Consider the following 18,950-nt stretch of genomic DNA (forward strand, 5'->3'; position numbering starts at 1 on the left):
GCCAACTCATTAATAGGACCATTTTCTTTTAAAATTTTATTTATTCATCTGGTTCAAAGTTCAAAAGGTACAAATGGGCATATGATGAAGTCACCCTCCTGTTTCTGTTTCCTAGCTACCCACTTCCCCTTTCCAGTGGCAAACGTTGTTATTGGTTTTCTATATATCCTTCCAGATATATTTTATTCATGTCTAAGCAATTATATTTTTCCTCTTTTACACAAATGGTAACATAATATAAGCACTGTTTTATATTTTTCCTTAAAATTTTTTTTTTTTACTATACATCTTAGAGAACCTTCCAAATCAGTGTATAATGTGCTTCCTTTTATGGCTATGTAGTATTCCATTGTCTGGATGTATCATTATTATTTAAAAAATCCCCTATTGGTGAATATTTGTATTGTTTTCCATCTTTTGTTATTATTAGAATGACTTCATTTCCTGGTTTGTTTAGGACAGTCTCAGCTATGCCAATTGTCCCAGCTTAAATTTTTTTTTTCTTTATTGGAGTATAATTGCTTTACAATGATGTGTTAGTTTCTGCTTTGTAACATAGCGAATCAGCTATACATATACATATATCCCCATATCTCCTCCCTCTTGTGTCTCCCTCCCACCCTCCCTATCCCACCCCTCTAGGTGGTCACAAAACACCAAGCTAATCTCCTTGTGCTATGCTGCTGCTTCCCACTAGCTATCTGTTTTACATTTGGTAGTGTATATATGTCCAGCTTAAATATTAATAGTGTCCCTTCTTCTTATAAAAGTGTCCCGATTTGGACAAAACAAAACAATTTATTTTATGGTTACCTTAGCTAATACAATGCTGCAGTGAATAAGATTATATATCCTTTTATTTTGCAAGTTTGCAAATATAACTGTAAGTTGAATCCTAGAAGTAGAATTGCTGAGTCCAAGAGCCCGCATGCAACAACGAAGACCCAACGCAGCCAAAAATAAATAAATAAATATATTAAAATAAAAAGGTCTATACATTTGTAATTTTGATAGATGTTGCCATATTGCCTTCCATATTGGTCATACCATTTTCCAGTCTCACCAACAATCAGAAGAGTACTTGTTTTTCCACCCTTATTACCTCAGTTCATTATCACTTTGTTATTTATTTTATTTATTTATTTATTTATTTATTTATTTATTTATTTATTTATTTATTTATTTATGGCTGTGTTGGGTCTTTGTTTCTGTGCGAGGGCTTTTTCTAGTTGCGGCAAGTGGGGGCCACTCTTCATCGCGGTGCGCGGGCCTCTCACTATCGCGGCCTCTCTTGTTGCGGAGCGCAGGCTCCAGACGCGCAGGCTCAGTAGTTGTGGCTCACGGGCCTAGTTGCTCCGCGGCATGTGGGATCCTCCCAGACCAGGGCTCGAACCCGTGTCCCCTGCATTAGCAGGCAGATTCTCAACCACTGCGCCACCAGGGAAGCCCATCACTTTGTTTTTTAATGTTTGTTTTTCCAATAGGTATAAAATGCTATCTCAGTGTTTGTTTGTTTTTTTAGTGTTGTTTTTATTTTACTTTTTAAAAATTACCAATGAGGTTGAGCATCTTTTTATGTGTTTAAGAACCATTTGTGTTTCCGTTTTTATGAATTATTCATGTATTTTCCTATGTTTTTGTTGGATATTAGCCTTTTGTGAAATGAGTTGCATACATTCCTCCTCCTCCCAGTTTATCATTTGACTTTTGGTTTTCCTTTTGCAGTTTTGCCATGTAGGAATTTTTTATCTTTACGTAGTCAGATTTCTTCATCTGTATTTTCTATTCAATGAATATCAAAATCCATTATTCAGCTGGAATCACGTGTAATCTTTGATTTCCTCATCCTTCAGATCCTATAATAGGTCTCAAATCCATCTACTTCTCCCCATTCTTACTATTCTAGTTAAGCTTCTTAATTCAGTTCTCCCTCCCATCAGTTTCACTCACTTCTATTCTTAACAGTATAGCCACAAGTGATCTTTCAGAAATGCAAATCTGGTTACGTTGTGTTTTTATGGAACCCATTGATGATTTCCCAAATCTACCATAACTTAAAATATAGAGAAAAATGAATGGGGAAAAAAACAAATGAGAGATGAGGACACTTAGCAAATGTAGATTACTCTTTTTTTAAAAAAAGATTTATTTATTCATTTTATAATTTTTTATTTTTGCTGCGTTGGGTCTTTGTTGCTGTGCGCAGGCTTTCTCTAGTTGTGACGAGTGGAGGCTACTCTTCACTGCAGTGCGCGGACCTCTCACTGCGGTGGCTTCTCGTAGCGGAGCACGGGCTCTGGGTGCATGGGCTTTAGTAGTTGTGGCGCACGGGCTCAGTAGTTGTGGTTTGTGGGCTCTAGAGCACAGGCTTAGTAGTTGTGGCACATGGGCTTAGTTGCTCCGTGGCATGTGGGATCTTCCCGGGCCAGGGGTCAAACCTGTGTCCCCTGCATTGGCAGGCAGATTCTTAACCACTGTGCCACCAGGGAAGTCCAGATTACTCTTGACTATGGGGAAAATTAAAAGAACAGGAATAGCTAGAGAAGAATCTATAGTTCAGGGAAGGGGATTTTGTTTGTTTTGCATGTTTGTTTTTGTTTTGTCTTTTTAAGAAAATCATCATCTCAGTATGCTGAGGAGGAAAGCCAGTAGAGATGAAAAGGTTGAAGATAGCAGGTGAATATTATATGCTAAGATTATAGGGAGAAAAAGTGAGGTAGAAAGCTTGAGAATGGTAAATATTTAGAATAGCTTTTGTAGAAGTAAGAGAAGGCACTAACTAGAATCTTGTAGGAGTGTTGGGAAATATCTAAGAGCCTGTTTGAGATGAGAAGTTTGTAGTTTAAACATTTACGCAGAAAAAAAAATACAGATAGTTTTATGTGGGAGTGCTGTGAAACTTTCAATGGACAGATAATCCCAATCTTATGCACTTTGTTCCATGAAATAGAAAAAGAAGAAAAACTTTACAACTTGTTTTGTTAAATTACTGTATATTTTAAAACCAAAACCAGACAAGGACAGTTTAGGAAAGATAATTATAAAGACATAGGTGCAAAAATCATAAAACATACGTTTTATGATCAAGGAATTTTTATCTCAAGGATGCTAGAATGGTTAACATTAGAAAATGTGCATAATTACCAAATCAACAGATTAAGAGAGAAAATCTATTTGATCCTCCTGGTCACTGCAGAAGAAGTATTTGATAAAATTAAATACCTATTCATCTTCAAAGTTCTTAGCAAACTAGACAAGGAAAGGAATATCCTGATAAACCTGACAAAGGGTTTTTCAGGTAACAGGCCTGGTATCACAACTTCTGTTAAATATTTTATTGGAGGTCTTATTATTGTCCAGTAAGACAAGAAAAATAAACAAAAGATATAAAGGTTACAAGAAAAGATACAAAATTGTCATTATTCACAAGTGATATTTATGAGGAAAATCGAAGTGACAGGTAAATTGTTGGGGCTAATAAGAGAGTTAAACAAGGTTGCTAGATAAAAGATCAGTATCCAGAATTCAATAGCATTACTATATTGAAGTAATAATTATACCTATTTCTTATGGCATTACAAACTGAGAAGTGCACATGAATAAACCTATTATAGGATGCGTAAGAATTTTAGGGAGAAATTAGTTAATGGAAAGGTATACTGTATATTGCAAATTCTAAGCTGGCTCCCATGATCCCCGCCTCCTGATATTCATGCCTTGTGTAAACCCTTCCTCTTGAGTATGAATGGGAGCTGTGATTTGCTTTTTTAAATTTATTTTTATTTATTTTTGCTGTGTTGGGTCTTCGTTTCTGTGCAAGGGCTTTCCCTAGTTGTGGCAAGCGGGGGCCACTCTTCATCGCGGTGCACGGGCCTCTCACTATCGCGGCCTCTCTTGTTGCGGAGCGCAGGCTCCAGACGCGCAGGCTCAGTAGTTGTGGCTCACGGGCCTAGTTGCTCCGCGGCATGTGGGATCCTCCCAGACCAGTGCTCGAACCCGTGTCCCCTGCATTAGCAGGCAGATTCTCAACCACTGTGCCACCAGGGAAGCCCTAATTTTATAATTTTGATGCTACCTTTTTTTTTTTTTTGCTGTACGCGGGCCTCTCACTGCTGTGGCCTCTCCCGCTGCGGAGCACAGGCTCTGGACGCGCAGGGTCAGCGGCCATGGCTCACGGGCCCAGCCGCTCCGCGGCATGTGGGATCTTCCCGGACCGGGGCACGAACCCGCGTCCCCTGCATCGGCAGGCGGATTCTCAACCACTGCGCCACCAGGGAAGCCCCTGATGCTACCTTTTTAAAGGTACTCAATAAAAATTCAAATCTCATTTTTTAAGATTACGAATTTAAAGTGTGCAGTAAAACAACCCCAGTATTCTTTGATAGCTTCCTTGCTTACTGGTCTGGATATGCATTGTACATATTGTTTTCTCTTATTTTTGCCATTATATCTTTGGAATATATTCCTAGAAGTAGAACTGTTAGGTTGAAGGGTAAAATGATATGTAATTTTGCTAAATAGTGCAAAAGGAGTTATGCTATTCTCTATTTCCACGAACAATATATGACAGCCTTTTTACTACAGTCTCTCCCACTTGTTTGACTACTCAGATTGTTGTCAAGCTTTTGGATTTTTGCCAGTCTGGTAGGTGAGAAATGGTATCTCCAAGTAGTTTTAATTTTAACATATTTTTCTGTTCAACAACACATTTCAATAAGTTAATGATAGTGAGTCCACATTAACATATAAAGAAAGAAATTTGCCATTAGGCATCTAAAATTTTATGAGTTGGCTCTGATTCTCAAGCTGAAGGTTATTTATTTAGATTTGCGGTAAGGAATAAGATGGATTTGTTTAGACAACTATTATGTTAATAAAATATTCAATAAAAAAAAGGTGGATTTGTTATACTCAACATGGCATAGTAAATATCAACTCTGGTCTCACACTTGGAAAATGCTTTGTAATCAATAGAGTACTTTTACAGTCATTATCTAATTTGACTGTCATGATTATCCCTGAGAAATAGAACAGATACTATGCCCATTTTGTAGAAGGGGAAACTGATGTTTTAAAAGATTGAGATTTTCCAATTTAACACAGCAAATGATAGAGCTGGGTTTAAATTTCAAAGTTCTGATCTACTTACAAATTCTGTGCTTTCTCTTCCTGGTATTTGCTAAAGGGTGCATGACCTATATTATCCAGGCGGTGGCAGTGTTCTCTTAATGTTCATTGAGATTCACTTTCCCATTGGAGATACTTAAAAGAAATTGGGGCTTCCCTGGTGGTGCAGTGGTTGAGAGTCCGCCTGCCGATGCAGGGGACCCGGGTTCGTGCCCTGGTCGGGGAAGATCCCACATGCCGCGGAGCGGCTGGGTCTGTGAGTCATGGCCGCTGAGCCTGCGCGTGCGGAGCCTGTGCCCCACAACGGTAGAGGCCACAACAGTGAGAGGCCCGTGTACTGCAAAAAAAAAAAAAAAAAGAATAGGCCAAAATATTAGGTATCACTGCTTTAACACTTAAGATAAAAAGCTGATTTGAGGAAAATGGTTGAACTTTCACCTCTGAAATCCTAGGATTATTTCTTTATTATTTCTGACCCCGAAAGATATATATATCAGAATTCTAAATTTTACAGTCAAATCAGATTAGTATGGGAACAATGTTGAATTGAGACAGAAAGTCTGGATTCTGGTTTCAGATATTTGACCCCTATGACCTTATGCAAGTGAGTTTACCTTTCCGGGTTTTTTTATTTTCAATCTGAAAATAAGAGAGGACAAAGGAAAGGAACTATCCAATTCATCAGTATTCTGACTCATTATCATCTCCACAGTCTCACCTTTCTTGCAGTGTTAGATTTAACCATATGAAATTACCAGTATTTGACTATTTGAAAAGATTTATATTTAACCTACATAAGCAGCCATTTCATTTGGTTCTAATTGTTCAGTTCAGTTGTGGACGCTTATGGGGATCATCTGAGCTATTTATTTTAGGGATAGCTGAAGCCAAACAAAATTAATGTCTCAAGTGTAAAGGAAACATACATTTGGAGACTATAATATTACCCATCAATGCAGTCCATTCTGGGTATGCATAGAAACCAGTCTAGTCTTTTCTTTCTGCATTATACTAATTTTCTGGTCCAGTGATTCTAGAAGATTTGATTCCTGTATTTCTTTAGTGTCTGGCAAAGGAAAAGTCTACTTGAAAATTTTGTTAGGATATTCTCTGTAGTAAGTTTTGGCCAGAAATATCTGTTGTTATAGAAGAGGAGAATATACTATTAGCACTGATATCCAGGGTATGAGATAAATAATTCTTCAGAGTTGCCTGTCTTTTCCCCTGTTTTCCAATGAGTTAAGTCAAGGAGTCGAGAGGCCAAACTTTCCCAGTTTCTAGTTTTAGACCAATTTTGTCATTCCATCCTACATTCGAAGGGGACAGGGCTAAGCTTTTCTAGTTGTTTGATTCAGATCCTTAAATTTTCCTACTTAAGGAAGCTGATGTGTTAAACTTTTTTTTTTTTACTTCTTCTTAAGGCATTACCTCATCTCTTTACCATTAAATAAATTGAACTTTTTGGTTTTTTTTCATGACCTAGACTTTTGGGCACAAAAGTTAATCAGTGGGAGGAAAGATAATCCACAGAGAATATATATATATATATATATAACATATATTTATATAAATATAAATTTATATTATATATTTATTTGAAATATATATATGTATGTTTTTTGGCCACGATCTTAGTTCCCTGACCAGGGATCAAACCCACACGCCCTGCAGTGGGAGCGCGGAGTCTTAACCGCTGGACTGCCAGGGAAATCCCCACAGAGAATATGAATAGCTGGGGAAAAAAAAACCCTTGGCCCTAATATATTTATTCAGGTCTCTGAACCATATTCAGAGCTCCACTAACAAACTTGGTCCTGTCTCACTGCTGGCAGACACATGTGCTACATCAGCCTGGCTCTAGTCCTATAGTTAGGGTCTGGCATATCTGCAGGTAATACATTCCTTGAGTTCTCCACTCTGATGTGGAGGGCCCAAAAGTTGCATGCAGTCATCTTTCAACATACAAGTAAGGGTTGATCTGACCCCAACTGCTCTGTACCTGAGACACATACTTAAAAGTGTTGTTTTGTTACCAAGTCCAAGCTCGTGCTGCTTGCCAAAGGACAGGCCAGTAAACTGAGAGACAAGTTGTTGGGGCAAGGAATAGTGACTTTATTTGGAAAGACAGCAGACTGAGAAGTGGTGGACTAGTGTCCTAAAGAACCATCTTACCCAAGTTGGAATTTAGGCTTCTTTTTTACTCAAAGGGGAGGGGGTGTGGTTGGTTGCTGCAAACTTCTTCGTGTCAGAATCCTTTGTTCTTGCATCTGTCCAGGTAGGTCAGGTCATATTGTTCCTGTAAACCTCCAACATGACAAATGTTATTCTCTGTTCTGCAACTTTTTATCTCTGTAGGAATGGAAAAGTTTTATGCCTTTAAAGGTCAGAGCCTTGAGAATGGGCTATCGTGTATATTTCAGGCTATAGGCAACATTCTTAACTTGTAGCAAAAGCAATAGAATACAAAGGTTAAAGTAAAAGGAACAGGTCCAACATGGAGTCAGATTTGTTCTTCCCTGTTACAGTTTTTCTGGAGAAATCACAAACCAGTCTATATTGAATCTGAGGTATAAATGTCTCCGTCCAAGAGATGTTCCAAATAACTTATTTTACTTTTTCCCCTCAAAACAACTTTTGGGTGCTGGGCTCAAGAGAACCAGGAATTTGAGAGGCATTGACTAAATCTGGAAAAATGTAAGCAATATAACGGGCAAAGCAGATGGGGGGTGGTGATCAAAGTAAACACACTGGAAGAAATAGGATTCTTCCTCTTCTCATATACTTCCTGAATATAACCACAGAACTCCATTACCTTCTCTGTCACTTCCACAAGATTCCATCACCTCCTTTAAAAATATACTTACCATAGTAAAGGTTGTAGTTTCCAGTCCTGTTGGTGCTCTTTGACATAATTGACCTTTGGCATCAGTTCACCAATCTGGGTCATTTTACTTTTATGGCCCTAAACTTATAATCAGAGTATAAACATACAGGTTTTTGTATTAGTAAATACATATGGAATTTATTTATATAGAATTTATAAAATAGAATTTATTTAATTGGATTTTTTTTTAATAAATTTATTTATTTATTTATGGCTGCGTTGGGTCTTCGTTGCTGCGCGCGGGCTTTCTCTAGTTGCGGCGAGCGGGGGCTACTCTTCGTTGTGGTGCGCGGGCTTCTCATTGCAGTGGCTTCTCTTGTTGTGGGGCACGGGCTCTAGGCATGAGAGCTTCAGTAGTTGTGGCATGTGGGCTCAGTAGTTGTGCCTCGCGGGCTCTAGAGTGCAGGCTCAGTAGTTGTGGCACGCGAGCTTAGTTGCTGCACGGCATGTGGGATCTTCCCGGACCAGGACTCGAACTCATGTCCTCTGTATTGGCAGGCGAATTCTTAACCACTGTGCCACCAGGGAAGTCCCAATTGGATCGTTCTTTATCTCCCTTCTGATACTTTCTACTTTTTCTAGATCTATTTCAATTTCTTAGAGTAGTAGGACTCTAGAGAAATGGGAGCTGGGATGTCTTGTCTAGTGTACTTTGATTCTGTACTATTTTGTTTCCTTTTTTTCCTAGAGATAAGAGATGATCCACCAATTTCCAAGAGATTGGGAGTTATGAAAAGAATTTACAAATAATTGGATTGTTTGCTTCTAGAAGGCAGAGAAATGAAATTGGATTGGGTGATTTCTGAAATTTCTTATTCAGTATTTTCACTTATATAGTTTCGCCTGCCTAGTCCTAGTATGATCTTTTGAATGTAACTAAGATACTAGTTTTTGGAAATGTTCACTTCAGATCATAAAATCTGGGTTATACAATACCCAGAGGGATACACTGGGAGACAGTAGGGTAATTAATCAAAATGGAGCTAACATCTGTTGAATGTGTACCAAGTGCCAGATACCTGCCTAAGGGCTTTATATACATTGCCTTATTTCATTTCACTACAATTTAGGAAGCAGAGACTATTTATTTTGTATATTTTACAGAGGAGAGAAGGTTCAGACATGAGGTAATTCTCCCAGTGTCACTCAGCTTGTGAGTGACAGGACCAAATCAGAACTTAGATTTGATTCCAAAGGCAAATGAAGTAGGTATTATCTCCATTTTGGAAATGAGTAAATTAGAGATGTTAAGTAACTTGGCCTAAAGTTACATAAACAGTAACTAACAGTGGTGTCAGAATTTGAACTCATGTCTGCTTCTCTCTAAAACTTACGGTTTTAACTATATTAAATTCTAAGATATCATTGAGCGTTAAGGAATACAGTAAGAGAACACAACACGTTGAGAATATTAGAAGTTTTAAAAAATTAAATTAGGTTGACTGCTATTATAAATCCCATTATAAATCAGGCCTTAAAAATGAAGGGTTTTTACCACATTGTTAGGCTTAGGGAGAAGACATCAACCAAGAACCTAAATGGCAATGATAACTTGGCATATCATGAATGAGAATCTCTGAGGGCAGAAAAGGGACTTTAAAAAAATATGGTATCACTGAGAGATGCCTTTATTGATTTATTGACTGCATTTGGCTGCTGTGCTTCCAATCTCAGTTGCAGTTCCCACATTGAGGCTGTTCCCACCCTTCCTGTGTCCCTTGAGCTGAGCAGGAACTTCCTGTCCTATTGGAAATGAAAGTTAGAGATTGGGGTATGGTATGTGTGTATTTACTCTGCAGACTGTTGGTACTGTCTGTCCCATTATTATAGCAAAAAGGTGACAGGAAAACTAGAATAGAGACTGGGACTTCATTTAAGGGACGGTTTGGGCTTAATGTTTTTTGTGGCAAAGCAGACAGGGTTAATTTATTATTTAGAATATCCACTATGGCTGTGAGGGGGCCTTAAGAAGTGATTTGAAGGCTTTCATTCTATATCCCTCTTCTACTTCGACTAGATTGGTAAATTACTGGGTATCATTCTTAAATTTTTGTTTTCCAACAAGTTTCTTTTATTGTTAAGGTACCTTCTACAGGACATTCCTTTGAAAGTATTAGAGGTGAGTGTTGCAACTGTGTTCAATTCTTGACTCTAAATTAATGTTCTTCTTTCCTAAGAACTTTGTATTTTTCTTCTCTGTGAAGCATATGTTTTTAAAATAGTTATTTATTTATTTTTTTCTACAGTTCACAGACAGCTTGAAGCAGACATCCCAACTCTGAACTTCAGCTTGGGCATAAATTTCAGGTTGGGTGAGTAACTAATTGTTCAGCTTCATAGACCTTGAAGACTAGGAAATAGTGGGATAAAGATTCAAATAAGATAGCTTACAATTGAAGAAATCACTAGGCAATTATATCTCAATAAAGCTGGGGGAAAGAAAAAAGAAAGCACTAGGCACCAAGTTTCATGACATAGTCCAGTTTGAAAATTCCTTTTCAAGTATTAAGTCATAGCTGGGAGAATCTGAAAAGGATTAAGAGACATCAGCCCATCAGCATAACCTAAGAGGAGTAAAACTATCCAAGGATCTGAAACTAGTTATTTCCCATCCTCTGTTTTGCTTGTTTCTGCTCTTTGGTGAGCTCTTCTGTTTGTTCTTTCTTTGTGTGTTAAGGTCGCTCTAAATATAAAGTGGGGGGTAAGTCCTGAGCTCACCTCACATATTCTTTTTCAGTACTGTGATTTTCTTCACATGTTCTCCAAAGCAGTGTCCCAGTGGCCCCTTTAAAATCAAGATTGGAATCTTCTTATAGCTGAGATCTAAGGAGAAAATACCCTCATTTTTTCATGGGAATCTGAACTTGTTCATATAGGAAAGGTGATGGAGTTGAAAGGGGTAGACTTAAGAACTTTTCTTTTGCTTTAACTGCTAAGCCTGTGGGGGAAAACAAAAAACTAAAAAACCAAAAAAACATCTTGGGCATTAGGACCCAGTGGAAGAGCCTCACTCAGACTCGGGGTTAAGTTCTATCAGTGACGTAAACAAGCAGCCCTAGCTCATTCTTTACTCCCCCCTCCTTCTCTCCCCCTTTCTCCTCCCCCTCCTTTCTCCCTCTCCCTTCTCTTCCTCCCTCCCTCCTTCCCTCCCTCTCCCTCTCTCTCTTTCCTCTCCCTTTCCCTCTCCTTCTTCCCCTCTTCTGTCTCTTAGCTTCCTAACATTAAAGAGAAAATGCTGCTATCAGTGACTTCCAGGCCTGGGATTTCGACTTTTGGCTATAACAAAAACAACAAGAAGGTAGGGAAAAGTGCTTTTTTGGAATCCAGCTACTTCCTTTTCTGGGGATCGGGAGTGCCCTTGGCTTTAACATTCTCCTTAAGAGGGGAACGGGATTCCTCTCCTCTCACCGCCTCTCTTTTTCCATCACTTTTTTTGGCATCTTTTCTCACCTGGTTCTGAAGTTTTAGGAATTTATAGTCCCTGATGTGAGGCCTGAAGGCAGTGGAATTAAAAACAAATTAAGCTTTGCAAGTTTGTATCTTTGTGAAAGGAAGTTAGTTTGACTTCCTGCTGATGTATCCAATTTTCACAGGGAAAATATGTCACCTCAAACCCTGGCCCCCAGCCTACCACCTCCAAGGTTATTTTGTCATTTTGATTAACTGTTTGCATTCTCCCTCCAGCCCACCTTCTTTCCTACCATTCCTCCAGCATTATCAGGTAGCTGAATACAGTCAGTGAAACCACAACAGCTTCATCTGAGGACTGAGTCTACTCTTCTAGCTTTGATAAAGACCCTACCCCACCCAGCCTGTAGGGAAGGAGTTTTAAGAGAAGACGTACCTTGGGAATTAAGGCAGAAAGTTCTGTGATTCTTTGGGGTCTGCTGCTGAGCTGGGCCTTTCTGCTCTGCAGATAGCCAGCCTCAGCAGAGATATCTGGAGTCTATGCTTGGGCACAGGGGCAGTCTGGGGAGAGGTGTACAGGCATCCCCACAGTTGCCAGGGAATATCTTGGGCAGTTTCTTGGCATTTCAGTGCACACCGTGCTGATTAGGGGAACTGTATGCTGTAGCAGAAAGACCATTTACCCCGTCTCTTCTTTTTTTTTTTTTTTTTTTTTTGCGGTACGCGGGCCTCTCACTGTTGTGGCCTCTCCCGTTGCGGAGCACAGGCTCCGGACGCACAGGCTCAGCGGCCATGGCTCATGGGCCCAGCCGCTCCGCGGCATGTGGGATCTTCCCGGACCGGGGCACGAACCCGTGTCCCCTGCATCGGCAGGCAGACTCTCAACCACTGCGCCACCAGGGAAGCCCTATAGCTGTTTTTTGAAGAAAAAAGGTGCCTTAGACATTTAAGGATCTTTTGCTCATTTGATGGATTGTTGGGCAGTGGGTAAGAATTCCTGATGCTTTCTTATACACCTAGGGAGACTGTTATAGGTGAACAAAGTATCTGATCAAGGCATTGGTAAATGTTTAGACCCAAAACACCTAGTGTTAGTTTATGGGTGTTAGTTTATGGGCGTTAGTTTATGGGTGTTAGTTTATGGGTGTTAGTTTATGTGGTATTCATTCTGTTACATCCTTAAGAAATATGGGTTCATATTTGTTATCAATTTTATATGTACAGACACACACACATAAATCAATATGATTTTGATAGATATCTAATCTGTCTTTATTCTTTTCATATCTTGTATAGTACTGTATGAAATCTCCTTCCTAATTTTTTCCCTCCAAGTCTATCAGGTTACCCATTAAAATACAGTAAAATGAATTCCAGAAATTGGTTTTTTCCCTATTAGCGGCTTCATGTATTGATGCTATCTAAAATATTCTCTTTTCTTAGCTCTCCACTCCCTTTCCCGCTTGTTGTATAGGAAACATTTAACCAGCTTCTAAATCTAGGATAGTGTAGGGGACAAGAGGTATGATTGCGGACTGGGATTCAAATCTCATATCTCTTTCTGATAACTTGTAAGGTTTGAGAAACACATTAGGAAACCTGGGGTAAGGGTAGATACATACTTACTAGTGTATTTGTCAAGTATTCTTTGAGTTCTTACAGGTCACTGCTATGATGACATCACTTTATGACTATATCGATGACTCCTTGTGTGTATATATAGGTTTGTGGGTGTTGGGTATATTTAAACTAATTGATTACTACACTGCTCTTTGTCTTTTTGTTTATATGTATGGCCTAATGTGTTCATTCATTTTTTGGGAAGAATGTTTCGAGTGAATTTGCTCATGTAATTTGTCCATTTTTATACTGAAAATTAAATTTTTAAAATAACTTATTAGTTTATAGTAATAAATGTAAGACATGTCTATTTTTAAAATTTAAGCATAAAGAGGCATATAAAATAAAAAGTCAGGTCTTCCCTTCATGTCCTGAAGTTCCTTACCTAAATCCCACTCCTTAAGGGAAATAACTAGTAGCAGTTTGCTCTATCTATTCTACCAGACTTTTTTCTATGACAAAGTAAAGTTCTAATTTTGACATTGGCTTATTTGCTCAGTTCCTCAAGTAGGACAAGTCTATGTAAAAAAGTTCTTAGACCTGTCTGGAACATTTAAAAAACTGAAATAAAAAACAAAATTCTTAACTTCTGAAAAAGTACACATAAATATGTGCTTTTATTGTCCATCATTTTGTTATACCAGAATCTGGAAATAATAGATTTGCAGAAATTTGCAGGAACATTTTTACATCATAATTTACTGTAGTCATCACTTCTGGTTGGTGGAATAAAAATAATTTCCAGTGAGCTCAGTTTGAAAAGACATTTGTACATTACTGTTGTGACTTCATTAGTTTTATTTACTTGTCCTTATTATTTATTTATTTATTTATGTCTGCATTGGGTCTTCGTTGCTGTGCGCAGGCTTTCTCTAGTTGCAGAGAGCAGGGGCTACTCTTGGTTGTGTGCACAAGCTTCTCACTGAGGTAGCTTCTCTTGTTGTGGAGCACGGGCTCTAGGCCCGCGGGCTTAAATAGTTGTGGCACGTGGGCTCAGTAGTTGTGGCACACGGGTTTAGTTGCTCTGCGGCATGTGGGATCTTTCCGGACCAGGGCTTGAACCCGTGTCCCCTGCATTGACAGGTAGATTCTTAACCACTGCGCCACCAGGGAAGTCCTGCTTGTCTTTAAAAAGTAGGATTGGGGCTTCCCTGGTTGTGCAGTGGTTGAGGGTCCGCCTGCCAATGCAGGGGACACGGGTTCGTGCCCCGGTCCGGGAAGATCCCACATGCTGTGGAGCGGCTAGGCCCGTGAGCCATGGCCGCTGAGGCTGCGCGTCCAGAGCCTGTGCTCCGCAACGGGAGAGGCCACGACAGTGAGAGGCCCGCGTACCGCAAAAAAAAAAAAATAATAATAATAATAATAAAAATAAAAAGTAGGATTGTCTGGGGACTTCCCTGGCAGTCCAGTGGTTAGGACTCGGCGCTTTCACTGCCATGGCCAGGGGTTCAGTCCCTGGTCAGGGAACTAAGATCCTGCAAGCCCTGCGATGTGGCAAGAAAGATAAGTAGGATTGTTTTATTTTGAAACATATTTGTATACTTTATCAGGGAAGTTGTTAACTGAGGAGCCCAGGACAATTATCGTTTTCTTATTCTTTTTTGGCTGTTGTAAATATAGGCATACAATCAGCAAATATATAATGCCTGATAAAGGCACATTCTTTCTCAGGATGTAGTGTTGAATATCCTTTCCTTTCTTTGGAATTAAAAAATAGTCACAGAAGGGGGAAAATGTGGATTTCAAAGAGAGATTCTGCAAAATTATGGTACATGAAAAAAAACACATCTATTTTAATGGCCTTCAATTATTCTTTGTTCTTAAAAAAAAAAAGATCAGAGTTCTAGGGTCTCAACACTTCCTTCAGCTTTTGAAAGAGTTGCCTCAGTAGAGAGATTTGAGTATAGGTGAGATTGAAAGAGGAAGTGTTTGGGACTAAAGGAATTTCAGACTTGTAAAGAACCTAACCACGCCTTCCCTGACATCATCTTCCTGGCATGTGTTATTATAAGTTAACTCCTCAGAGCATCAGCAACCATTCCCTTTGGAAAAAAAGAAAAGGGACTGTGTTTAACTTGGGATAATTTGCCTTCTCCAACCTATTCTGCATAAATTTCTATTTCTTCTTGATTTTAACATATTGAAGACCATATTGGGGCTGGGAGTTGTGGGGAGTGGAGGCAATGATGAGAGCAGAAGTGACTGGTAGGCACTGCCAGACTTTCACTCTTTAAGAAGTTTGAGTTACCTGAAATTTTTGGAAGAATTTACTCAGGAGAGAAGAAAGTAGGAAGCAATACTAGAATTGTTTATACTTCTAACAGGGAGAGAGAATTTTTCTGTGTTTACTACATTTTCATCTAGTTTCCATCAAATCAAATTTAGTAGAACTTTTAAAGTCTAACATCTCTTGACTGGGGGCAGCTAATAGTTCTGTTATCAGTAATAAAGTTAACTCAGTTGGTTAAAGTTTAGTAGTAATGTCTTTCCATTGATTCCTCCTTTTTTTTTTTTTTTAAGCTCTACTACACTAACTTATGCCCTCATTACCACAGCAATAAACATTCCGCATGATCTCCTTGTCTCCTATTTCTCCACTCCCTACCCCTTGACTCCAAGTAATTTTATACCTGCTACCAGAATAATCTTCCAACATTCCAGCAGTTTAGTGCTGAGCATTTCTTATATACAAACCTTTAATGACTATGTATTACCTGCTAAACAAAGTCCAAATCCTTAGCCCAATACCCACTGTTTATCCAGCCTTTCCTTATCTTCCCCACCTCTCCTGTATGATTTCATCACATTGACTCTGCTCTAGCCAGTTGTGTTACCTGCAGTTCTCTGGATATAACCTTTGGTTGTCAGTTTACATTTCTCATCCCATAAGAAAATATGCTATATAATAAAACAGAAAAATATAGAAAAGAACAGGACAAAATAAAATATAGATTAGAATAGGAAGTCAGGGGCTTCCCTGGTGGTCCAGTGGTTAAGACTCTGTGTTTCCAATGCAGGGGATGTGGGTTCGATCCCTGATTGGGGAACTAAGATCCCACGTTCCACGTGGTACGGCCAAAAAAAAAAAAAAAAAGTCAGCTGGAATTAAAATGCAGATGTGCAAACCATAGAATTAATCCTGGAAGATGAAGGCTGATGAATAGTCATTGATTTTGTCAGTGTAGAGGTGGTTGGTGACTTTGACATGCAATTTCAGAGCGGGGGAGCAAAAGCAGGGTTGGAGTGGGTTGTTGAGTGAAAGAAGGTAAGGAAGTATAGATGGTATATATAGACTAATCTTTTAAGAACTTTGATTAAGATGAAGAGCAGAACCCAATTTAAAAAATGGGCAAAAGGTCTGAATAGATATTTCTCCAGAGAAGATCTACAAATAGCCATGAAAAGATGTTCAGCATCATTAGCCATCAAGGAGTCAAAACCACAGTGAGATACCACTTCACACCCACAAGGATGACTGTAATCAAAAACACAGATAATAATGTGTGGTGTCATTGGACCCTTATACACTGCTGATGGGAATATAAAATGGTGCAGCTGCTTTGAAAAACAGTTTGGCGGTTCCTTAAAAGGTTAAACACACTCCTAGGTATATACCCAAGAGAAATTAAAACATGTCCACACAAGAGCCTGTACATCATTGTTCATAGCAGCATTATTCATAATAGCCGAAAGGTGGAAACAACCCAAATATCCATCAGCTGATGAAAGGATAAATAAAATATTATATATACCCATACAATGGAATTTTGGAATTTTATTCAGTGATAAAAAGTAATAGAGGGACTTCCCTGGTGGCACAGTGGTTAAGAATCCACCTGCCAATGCAGGGGACACGGGTTCGAGAAGATCCCACATGCTGTGGAGCAACTAAGCCCGTGCGCCACAACTACTGAGCCCGCATGCCACAACTACTGAAGCCTACAGGCTCTGCAACAGGAGAAGCCACTGCAATGAGAAGCCTGTGCACAGCAACGAAGAGTAGCCCTTGCTTGCCGCAACTAGAGAAAGCTCGCGCAGCAATGAAGACACAACACAGCCAAAAAATAATAATAATAATAGAGTACTGATACATTCTACAAAATGGATGAACCTTGAAAACATTATGTAGTGAAAGAAGCCACTCACAAAAGAACACATACATTTGACTCTTGAACAATGCGGGGCTTGGGAAAATCTATGTGTAAGCTATAGTCGATCATCCATATATACATGACTCCTCTATATCCATGGTTCTGCATCCTAGGATTCAACCAACAGCAGGTCTTGCTGTAGTGTAGTATTTACTATTGAAGAAAATCCACATATAAGTGGACCTGTGCAGTTCAAACCTGTGTTGGTCAAGGGTCAACTGTATTTGATGCTTCCATTTATATGAAATATCCAGAATAGGCAAATCCAGAGAGACAGAAAGTAGATTAGTAGTTGCCTAGGGATGGAGTAGGAGATGGTTAGGGGGGAAAAGAGGAGTGACTGGTAATGGGTATTGGGTTTCTTTCTGGGGTCATGAAAACGTTCTAAAATTGACTATGGTGATAGTTGCACAACTCTGTGATCCAAATACCATTGAAATTATACTTTAAATGGGTTAATTACATGGTATATAAATTATATCTCATAAAGTTGTTATTTTAAAAAGATAGGGAGCAGAGAAATGAGATAAAGCCTGAAAGAGGATGGTGGTAGTGTTGAGAAAATTTCCTTAAAGATGGGAGATATGGGAGCCAAAATGTAAAAAGAATCATGATGAGTAACTTGATACTTACTTTCCAAATATATATGTTCATATTCATATCCCTCCTACTCTCTGATTCTTTTGTCATTGTGCCTCATGTAGTATTCAGCCTCTGATCCTTTTGTTGTTGTTGTTGCTTCCTTTTGGAATGGCCTTTCTGTTCATTTGTTCACTCTGCCCACATTCGTTAAATAGCTCCAGAATGCTAGGACCTGGGGCTAAGGCATGATGGTGGCCATTCAAGAGCTCACAGTCAAAACTGTCTTTCAAAACCCTAACTACGCTTTAGAAGTTCAGCTGAAATGTTACCTCTTCTATAAAGCTTCTCCTAATCCCTCTACCTCCTAACCCCAAAGGGGACTTTTTTTCTTAGCCTCCATAATATTTTGTACTTCATATGTGGTATTTATATAATTTTGCATTGTATTGGAACCATTTAGGTGATTGTCTTATCTTCATTGCTGTAGTGTAAACTCTGTAAAGGTAAAGACAGTGTTGTTCAGTTTATTATCCTCTGAAACACCTGATATAGCATCTTAAGCCTATCTAGTAGATACTTAAAATATATATCCTAATAAATGTAATTAAACTAATGTTAAGCATTAGATTAAGAAAAGGAAAGCAGCATTTTGTTCTATACAAATTGTGAAATTTCGAAGGGGGTGGGAGGGAGGGATAAATTGGAAGATTGGGATTGACATATACACACCACTATATATAAAATAGATTACTAATAAGGATCTACTGTATAGCACAGGGAACTCTACTCGATACTGTGTAATGACCTGTATGGGAAAAGAATCTAAAAAAGAGTGGATATATGTATATGTATAACTGATTCACTTTGCTGTACACCTGAACCTAACACAACATTGTAAGTAAACTAGACTCTAATAAAAATTTTAAAATAAAATAAAGTTGTGAAATTTGGAGTTAGATCTGAATTTAAATATGGCTTTTGTCACTTATTAGATGTGTGACCTAGTTCCAAGTTTCTTAGGCTCTCTGACCTTGAGTTCTTCATCTTAAAGTACTGATATACTTTATTGGGTTATTTTTGAGGGTTGGTAATATTTGTTAATATTTATAATCATATATCAGTATGTAAATAGACTGTTTCATCAAAAAAAAACCCTTTTTCTTGATGCCATTTCTTCC

At 38.7% G+C, this 18,950-nt stretch overlaps 1 protein-coding gene across 5 annotated transcripts in view; it reads left to right on the top strand.

Annotated features, from left to right (window-relative positions):
* The window catches only part of RBMS2 (RNA binding motif single stranded interacting protein 2), a 78,838-nt gene that overhangs the window by 6,834 nt on the left and 53,054 nt on the right, over nucleotides 1–18,950 (top strand). Inside the window, exons 2-4 of one of the 5 annotated variants that reach the window (XM_060025018.1) lie at nucleotides 10,094–10,130; nucleotides 10,258–10,323; nucleotides 11,223–11,309. In XM_060025018.1, the coding sequence (XP_059881001.1) occupies nucleotides 11,244–11,309 (66 nt within the window). In that variant the 5' untranslated portion in view covers nucleotides 10,094–10,130; nucleotides 10,258–10,323; nucleotides 11,223–11,243. Of the gene's footprint in view, nucleotides 1–9,803; nucleotides 10,131–10,257; nucleotides 10,324–11,222; nucleotides 11,310–18,950 lie in introns of those variants that run through there. The other 4 variants (XM_060025020.1, XM_060025019.1, XM_060025021.1 and 1 more) reach the window with 4 other exon arrangements.

The sequence above is a fragment of the Delphinus delphis genome, chromosome 11, assembly GCF_949987515.2.
Source record: "Delphinus delphis chromosome 11, mDelDel1.2, whole genome shotgun sequence".
In the NCBI taxonomy this organism is placed as follows: domain Eukaryota; kingdom Metazoa; phylum Chordata; class Mammalia; order Artiodactyla; family Delphinidae; genus Delphinus; species Delphinus delphis.